General features: G+C 43.9%; 1 protein-coding gene across 1 annotated transcript in view; it reads right to left on the bottom strand.

The window, feature by feature from the left end:
* Positions 1 to 8,011: 8,011 nt before the first annotated feature.
* Positions 8,012 to 9,505, bottom strand: part of LOC119335237 (probable apyrase 3) — a 3,391-nt gene continuing 1,897 nt past the window's right edge. Inside the window, exons 6-9 of the mRNA XM_037607396.1 lie at positions 9,242 to 9,333; positions 8,891 to 9,105; positions 8,368 to 8,551; positions 8,012 to 8,293 (exon numbers count right to left, since the gene is read on the bottom strand). Of these exons, the coding sequence (XP_037463293.1) occupies positions 8,172 to 8,293; positions 8,368 to 8,551; positions 8,891 to 9,105; positions 9,242 to 9,333 (613 nt within the window). The 3' untranslated portion in view covers positions 8,012 to 8,171. The remainder of the gene's footprint in view (positions 8,294 to 8,367; positions 8,552 to 8,890; positions 9,106 to 9,241; positions 9,334 to 9,505) is intronic.

The raw sequence follows: 9,505 nt of genomic DNA, 5'->3' as shown, positions 1-9,505 counted from the left end.
ACTGAAACCTATCATCCAAAAGAAAAGTTATCATGCTTGACATCTAAAATTGCCATCCTCGCGTCACTAAATTGCCATAAAAACGTTCGGAGTTGCTATGTGTTAGTGCCACACGTGGGCTCAAACAGGTACTACCTTCGTCCTGGTTTATTGGTCTTCAATGTATTCTGTGCCAATTTTGACCATAAATTTAACTAACAAAATGTTCACGCATGTCATCAAAAATTGTACCAATAAAAGATGTTCAAATACGAATCGAATGATTTTTGTTGACATGCATTACCATTTTTTTAGTTAAATCTTTGGTCAAAATTTGACACAGATTACAAAAGAAACTAATAAATCAGGACGGATGTAGTACACAACTTTAGGGTTTATTTATCGCACACGTCCATGGTGACCACGCCCAAGGATTCCGGCGACGGCCACGCGCCACGACTCACCAACGAGTACTCATCCATGGCCACGCCAACCGCACCGAAGGAGCTCGTCCTAGCCGTCAAGTCAGAGGAGCTTGTCACCGCCGGTCACACCTATGGTGATTTCATGTCCATGCCCGACCACCCCAGAGGACCTCGACAGACTGCTCGGCCATGGTGACCACATGACATGTTGCTGGCCTGTCAGGTTCATGCCAGCCTCGTGCGAAGATGGTGGCCAGACCAACTCCCCGTCGTCTTTTGTTTGCGTCGAAGACTTGTGACACACTTGTCATATTATTCTGGCAACTCTAAAAGCAAGAGTTTTCCGTTGAATGTTGTTTTGAAGGCATTGCTTGTCCCTTCACTCCTCTGGGTTGATGTCATGTCAGTACTAAATGAATCTTGCCTGCCCACTTCACATGAAATTTCACATGTTGTTAATCCAAGAATTATCCTCGGCGCTATATTTAACCAATAAATCATGCCATCTTGATTCAAAATGTGCGGCTGACCTTTCTTCATATACAGGCTCCTTGAGTTCCAAAGAAATTCATGATGGTTGGCGATAACATGACTTAGACGTTTAAAAACATTTTGGTATAGATGCCAGAGACAAAGGTGATGGCTTGTGTTCGGGAATACCTCTCCAATTGCATTGATATTCGCAACACACTGATAAGTGAAAATTGTCTTTGGCTCCTTACCAAACATTGCTTGTTGGAAGGTGCTGAAAAGCCAGACAAACGAGCCTGCTTGTGATGGTTAACGCCAAGCAACGGAGGGATTGTAGGGGGAAGCAGCATCGGCATCCTACATAAATACGTACGGCCAGGAATTTAGCTGCCCTCCTCATGACAACTAAATTTGCCAAAAAAAACATTGATTTGTGATTCTTAAAAACATAATGTCAGATTTTTAGCATTACCAAATATAAAAGCATCTTTAGTAGCTTACCAAAAAACCTCTCCCAATAATGAGGGGCCAAAAAAAGTGGGTCAAATCATGCCACAAGAGCAAACCAACCTGTAGTTGGATGGTTAGAGGGACTGTGGTATCATCAGCCCACCAGGATTCAAATCCCGGTGCTTGCATTTATTCCTGGATTTATTTTCGGATTTTCGGCGATGCGCATTCAGTGGGAGGAGACGTTCCCGTTGATGATGACGTGCCTATGGTGACTTCGTAAAATTCAAGATGATATGCCGGCTCAATATTTCAGAGGTGCTCATAGGGGTAGGGTGTGCGTATGTGTGTTCATAGGAGTGAGTGTATGCGCGTGTATATGAGCGCTTGCGTCTGTACTGTGTGCAAAAAAAGTCATGCCGCAAGGGTAGTCACCTGTTGTAACGTGGCGTGATGTAATAATATTCAAACTCTTTTCCCTCTTAATTAATGGATGAGGCTAATCTTTTTTTTAACTGGATGAGGCCAATCTTTTACCTCTGTTTAAAAACCTCTTCCAATAACACTATCTTCAGTTAGTGTACATGGACACTCCATCAAATCCCTAATAACCCCATCGGCAATAATCAACCTGATATACCGGACTCACTATCAATCTGACATACAGGGATGTTGCTGCTGGTGGCACAACATGGCAGGGGCGGTGGAGCGGCGCCGCGATGGCGGTCTAACAGTGGCGTGCTGACGCGGCTGTATTGGGGAGGAGATTGGGAGAGAGCCAACTCCCCCTCCATATAGGAGGGAGATGGACTGTATTATTGTTTTTTAAGAAAAAGGAGGATTACCCGTGGCCTCTGCATCTGGGCGATGCATGCAACCATTTTATTAATTATTCATAAAGACTTACAAAATAGTACATCAGGTAGTCTGAAGCCATCATCTTAGCAACATCTGTCGCTACTCCTATCCACTTGATGAAGGGGTGTCGATAGTCCGAGCCTAATACCAAACAAACCTCGCACAAATGCCTAACATTTAAAGCCGGAGGCCCCAACCAGGCCACATACCGGGTCTGGGGCACAAACTCATCTGACGCACTCTCATGGATCGTCGCTGTCGTCTTCCACCAATCCATCTTCAGAGCAGACACAGATGTAACAACCTTGTCAGGCCTGCCGTAGACGCCGCCGCGGCGCCAAACAGCGCCACCTCCCTGCGCTCGTCCATCCAGACACATCTGTCGTCGAGATTCACCTGCACCATGCCGCCAATACTCGTCGATGTCGAAGTGGCAGATCCAACGCCGCTCCTCCAGCCAACCTCCATACCATCGCAGCTGTTGGAGCTGCCAGGCAGAGCCCACCACTCACAGTAACTCTCCCCCGAATACCCATGCCTCCCAAGACGGTGCCTCCATGGAGGACATGACGCGCAGGGTGCCGCCGGCGCTTAATCCAAGACGGATTTTGGACTTTCGTCCGGGAGTGGGTCAGAGGTGGATAGGATGGGACCTCGGCTTCGCCTCCAAGGAGACTATTTTATTGGTGATCACCCATAATTTATTGAGGAGTTGTTGGAGCTTCGTTTTTCCTAATCCCAGTCCCGCTCCCTCCCAATACAAGGAAATTACTATGAAAAGTGGAGCTGTTCGAGACTCATATACCTAAGAAATTTAGAGCACCATTTAGAAAGATCCACCTAGCCTTTATAGCTAGGGAAGATGTGGAAAATAACATTGGACAATATATTCATGATTTTTTTGGCATCAACGAAACTTTACGCTCCTGCTTGTCCACTTTGCACTCGCGATGCTGATGTAGACTAGCCAGCGCACCGTCGTGTCATCCATGATCTCCATGCCAAAAAATTCCCCGTTAGGCCTCATTTGGTGGTAGGGTTTCCCGGGGGGATCCCCCCTGTTTCCCTGGGCCGGAGAACCACGGGCCGAGTTGTCCCAGGGAAATTGACTTGATCATTTGGACCGCATCGTTCTCGGGTAACCCTGCCCGAGCCACGTCCTTTCCACGGGGAGGAAACCCACAACCCCAAAGCTCGGGGAGGAAACCCACGGCTCGAGCGAGACGAGCGAACGACAGAGCCGTCGACCAAGATCCAGCGCCCCCGGTCGCCTCCGAGCTCCTCCGCCGTCGACAGAAGAGAAGCCTCCGACCCCCCTCCCTCCGGTGCTGAGGATCCAAGCTCCGCCCCTCCAACGACGGCGACGGACTGCGGCCGTCATTGTTCTCCTTCCCCAGATCTCCCCTCCGCCTCCAAGCTTCGATCCCCTCCAGCGACAGCGATGACGCCGGTTTCGCGGACGTATTCATCATCTGATCAAGGGTTAGCCCCCTCCTCCTCCCACCACCGCCCCTGATCTTGAACCATTAATTCGATAGGAGCTTGTATTTTTCTTGTGTAGCTTCTCTGCACTTGTTGTAGAGCATAGCTTGAATCAGTATCTTTACCTATTTTGACCTCTCAATTCTGAAATACATCTAGCAGGTGCGGCCAGTACTCTGTTATTCTCCTACATATAGCTGTATATGCATCTGAAAGGGCATGTACTTGGATGGCCTTGACAACATCATCCTGATTGTAATAACTTTCATAAGACTCTGTACTTGAAGATGTTCCGGTCCTGCATTATTTGACAGAATTGGCATTAAAGAAAATTTAGGACAGAAATATATTTCCAAGACAGGCTAGAGGAAAAGGCTGGTATTTATTGGATTGCACTCAAATTACCGCTACGCACAAGGCTGGTATTCAATTGGATTTGACATACTTCTAGTTTTATTTCAGGGTTCTTTACAAATTGCAAAGTTCTTTTGTAGCTTGTTCTACACGGTGCCCCTTGTCTATGCCGTTGGTCAGTGGCGGACTATGTTGGGGCCGGGGGGGCCACTGCTGTTGGTCACACTATGAAGATGTGTGCTAGTGCCAGCATCAGCAGTAGTATCCTGTAGCCAAGACTGATTAGTCTAAAAAGGCAGGCTACGTGAACAGTAGCGAGAAGAGAGAAGAGAGGTCGCAGCATGCAGCATGCAGAGATAAAGCTGGCAGGTCTGCGCATGGCTGTTGGTCTAGGCTGTTCACAGTAAGTTTGAAGTGACAACACATAGAGTGCATGCTCACATGCTGCACATGCATGCAGATTTTTATTTTAACATTTTAGCAGATTATGGTACCGAGTGAGAGCTCGAGTCAGATTTTCTGAGAGAAAAAAAAGAGACGCGAGGAGAGAGGAACGCTCCATGCATGTATGACAAACTAGGCGTGAAGGGAGACAGATGTGCATGCAATAGACTAGCCTTTGCAGACCTACATAAATTACTGTTCACCTAGGGGATCAGCCCATTTATTTTATATAACGTCTGGCCTGGGTGGGTGATGTACTGTCCCTCCTGTGTTAATTACTGGCAATGACTTACTCACATAGCACATATCTCTATGCAGAGTGTTGCAGAATGAACGGATAAGATAGCAGGTCATGTGGAGCTCAAGCGACAAAAAACTGCACTCTTTACAAATATATGTTGGTATTATGATCCATTGCAAATATAAGGAGTGGATACATTGAAACTGGAATAAGCATCTTTTTGCTCTGATGGATCAGTTTCTCATTGTTAATATTTATATATTTTCTTCTGAGCACCTTTTTCTTCATCATATATATATGTGGGAAAAAGGAAAACTTCTATGATAGACAGTAGTAGTTTCAGACTGTCTACGATCACAGTAATCCAGATTCTGAAGCTTGTATTGTCCTTAATGAGCTAGTAATAAAAAGATAACAACCTTCCGAGAGGTGCTGGCAAACCTGGGATGTAGATAATCAAACAAATGCAGGGCTGTAGACAATTATTTGCTGGTTTGAGCCTCAATTACATCCTGATGACAGTATTGCACATTTAGTTTTACATTCTGAACATTAGCAACATTACTAAATCGCATGCTCTGTTCATGTTAAGTTGTTGATTGCAAACGTCACAAGGCACGAGAACGCACATGTTTTTATTCACGGAGTGTTCATCAATATCTTTTATACATCAGTAAACTCAGCACTCTACAGGAGAATTAAATTCAGAAGGAAAAAAAACATCAACAAAACATCAGCTATACCCAATTTCTTTTTTGAGTTTCTGATTGTGTCGTCTTGCTGGGTGAAACATGCCAACCAAGGATCTGCGGCTGTCCAATTACCCTATGCCGGCAAGCATACATGATTTGGTTTACTATACAAAATATGGAATGCCTGTCCAGATTAAAAATATCATTGCTGGATAATGATCCGAGTTGATTCTCGGTTGAAACTAATTTGAAGCTTTGCATTTTTCTTATAGCTGGCTGATATACCTTTTCTTTTTATAAAGTATATATCTTTTACATTCTGCAATGAGGAAAAACTATCATGCCTATAGTGCGAAAATGTCTGTCCAAAGATGCTCTATTTGCTAAGTTACATGAGCTTATTCACAGTTCTTATCTGAAAAAGATAAGCGAACTGGCAGGTGGATCAATAGCTTTTTTCTATGCTCGAATAACCCTCTTGGGTTGGTATGTGTGGCTTCCTTTCTATTCCATAGAGAAGGGGTCAGATGTCAGATTTGTGTAACTACTAGGATAGAAAAGTTCATGCTTATACTGATGCTTGAAAATTCAATACTTATTTGTGATGCAGGTTCCTACCACAGGTCGATGGAAATGTTCAAAAAAGGATGGTGGAAGTTATTCCTAGTTCAGTATGGATATAGTTCATATAATTGTGATATTTTTACTTTTTTAGTGGAACAAAGTATTGTTACTTGCTGAACCTGTAACCATAATTAACATTTTCTCTTTTGAGACATAGTTAGCAAACTATATTTATCATTGGTGTTGCACTATTTGTCCGACTTTATATGTAAGGTTATATGCATGTATGGTTGCAAGTTGAATATTTGTTCTTTTGCGAACTGTGTATTTAGTATTTTTTTCATTCAAAATTCTGTATTAAATTTTAGTCCAAATTTCCTGAATTTTTTTAGAAAAGAGGGACGAACATTATTCTGGTATTTATATGACAATATTGTGAGAGAAAAATGAAGTTATTTGTGGTGATTTTTTATTGTAATGATATTTTCTTTTACACATCCTGTCCTATTGGATGGGCATGTCCCGTTTCTGTTATTGCCTGCGGAGATTTCTCTTCCCTCCCCCTTGTTGTCCAAATGGCAAAGGGTATTTTCACATAGTGGAAGGGGATCCCGTCTGGGAAGGGAAATCCCACTTCGAGGGTTTACTACCCATGATTTTTTATCCCCAACAACCAAACTAGCCATTATTGTCGGTGTCTCCCCACCTCCAGCGCATCCTGCGGCAACACCATCTACATCTGCCATACCCTGCATCAGCCTGCCAGTGGTTGGCACCACGAGAGGGAGATAGGCGGTTATCCTCCTTTGCTCATTGGTGTCGCCTCGCAGTCGGCTTCCCCTGCAAGCATGCCCCACCCCCTTGGTGTCCCACCCTGCCCCGTGTCATGCTACAGGTCCCGCCACTCGGGTGAAGGGCTGCCTCGGGTTCCTCCTCCTCTAGTCACCGCTCGATTTAGGAGCCTTAGAAGTATGCTACTCTTAGAGAGGAATGTGCGGAGGTGGCGCATCTAGAACCGATGATTTTCTATTGTCCACGTAGTCTTGCAATGTAAGAGTGTAGTGTCAAAAAGCGTCTTACATTATGGGACGGAGGGAGTACATCTACATAATGTCGTGATAATGTGTATTGCCTTTTGCCTTTGCCGCGTATTTTCGGTACTCTGCGTACAAGGTATTTCCTGTAGTGTAAAAAAACATCGCCTAATTGACGTCGTGAGCCTATTTTTGATCTGTAACGAAACTTCTAGATCCATCACAGATTGATGCCAGTCTTCAACTGTCTCAAGTTACCAGAAATCCATCGTCGATTAACCACATTCTTGTAGTGTTATGTAAGTCATATCTTACGCGGGGTTCATATGTCGGCCAGAGGCATGTGAATGGTTCAGGCATGCACCGACTCTTTTCAAATGATAGTTCACACTATCAATGGCGAGTACTTCTGCCCATCTTTGTCACATGCATTCCTGTATTGTACCATAGTATTGGGAACCAAAGTTTAGAGCTTCATATATTTAGGAGCGGGTGAGCAATCTTCGACCAAGGACCGGGTCTCTTAACAGATTTTACTATCAAAGCCATTAATATAATTTAGAAAGGAGAATCACTGAATCAATCTAGGGAGTAATACAATAGCAAACACGATGCACACATCCTACGGGAAGCTTATGGTTGTGTGATTCGATGCATAGGTCAGTGATTATCTAACAATAATTGTAAGTGTGGGAGCGTATGCCTTAAGTTGGCCGCTTTGCCTATGTAGAAATGATATGGTTTTTGATGACCAAAATGCTTCTCCTTTGTTGGTTATTTTCCGGTGTACACAGTTGCTTCATACGTGGTCAACGCTACAACGAGCGGAGTACCAACCGTTGTTCAATGCGGGGTGTAAGCGATTAGAACAGGTGGCTATGGAGGTTTTTCTAACATGGGTGACAGCATAACCTCCGCATACATCCACCACCAGCTTTGACATAGGCATATTGTCGGGGTCTATAGGATTCTATTGTTGCCGATTTATCAGTTTAGTTTTATTTATTATTGACAGACTTTTGAGGTTTGGTTGTGTGCATCTTAGTTATGCAAAGGTCAGTTGTTACTCGTAATGCTTTTTATATCCGCTTGATGCTACATTTTGAGATAATAAAAACGTCCTTTATAAAAAACAATAATTGTAAGGAAAGTCAGGCGTATCATGGGGCATCTATTGTCAAGTGCCTTTTTTGGGTGCCACGGCCTCAATAGCTTCTCCGAGAGGCCACGCCGCTTCAATGAAGTACTCCCCATGCTTCACCTTCTCCACGAGTGTAATATTCTTGGTGGGCTCCAAACCTGCAAATAAATCTTTAAACACTTTTTCTTCTAATATACTCATGTTTGTAGGTAGTAGTGGTAGAGAAACTCACCGAACCCATCGACGAGCAAGGAGTATTGATAGACGAGGTCCATGCAAACGTAGGGTACGTCACGGACCTTGGGGTACTTAACCTTCACTTCTTTCAAGCTCATTCTACATAACTTCTGGGCAACGGCTCTGAAAGCCGCTGGGGTGGATGTCCCGCTTGGAGCATCGCTGTCGATGAGGCCAACCTGTCAAGGACCGATGGAGATCGACATAGACAAGTTCAGATCTTGCAGCTGGAGTGCATATATGATATATCCAAATTAATTTTCCTAGCTAGCTAATTCAAGGGTCTTCAAGTAATTGAACCCTACATTATTTCAAATAAATTGAATTCTAGTTTTGTCCTAAGTCAATTTATTTAAGTTTGAGCGAGTTTATACAAAAATATGCAACTATCTACGACATTGAATATATATTGTATGAAAATGTATTTTGTGATAATTCTAACAAAAATAAGTGTTGATATATTCATCTATAGATGGAAGAAAAACAATATTTCAGATAATTTAGAATGGAGGGAGTACCTGCGAGGCCATGTAGTAGAAGCTAGACGCGGCGTAGAGGTTGGCCTGGCCGGGGCCGCCCCCGCCGTTCCACACGCCGTCGAAGGTGCACTTCTTGGCTGGGCAGGGCGAGTCAAGTTTGAGTGCCTTCACTACATCACGTCTGCACTTCCCGTATTGTGCACCTCCCGTTGACGCGGTAGCATTGTACTCCTCACCATTGTAGCTGTATTTTCCTTGGAGAACGAATGAAATGACAAATAATATAGTACATCAATCAGTTATTGGGTTACTGGTTATGTGACATATATGGATGAATAGTAAGGCTACTTATACTGATCTATGACTATCGATCATACGTAGGCCACTTACCACTGAAGCCACGAAGCATGCAGTAGCTAAATGGTCCTTCCTTAGCCTTGAAGATCTCTACACGAGAAGCTAAGGCGCCGTAGCGTAAGTAGCTGCAAGCACAGAAAAAAGGCCTCCCCTGATCATTTTATAATTGATATACAATACAAAGTTGCTCATCATATGGCTTTAGAAATCAAAAAGCAATATGCCCCTCTTCTCATGAAATGGTTAGATGCCTTGTATTACTTTATCTTTCTTTTCACGTACCTAACTCTTGTACAT

Source organism: Triticum dicoccoides, chromosome 7B, assembly GCF_002162155.2.
Source record: "Triticum dicoccoides isolate Atlit2015 ecotype Zavitan chromosome 7B, WEW_v2.0, whole genome shotgun sequence".
Classification (NCBI taxonomy): domain Eukaryota; kingdom Viridiplantae; phylum Streptophyta; class Magnoliopsida; order Poales; family Poaceae; genus Triticum; species Triticum dicoccoides.
This window is presented reverse-complemented; position numbering and strand designations above follow the sequence as displayed.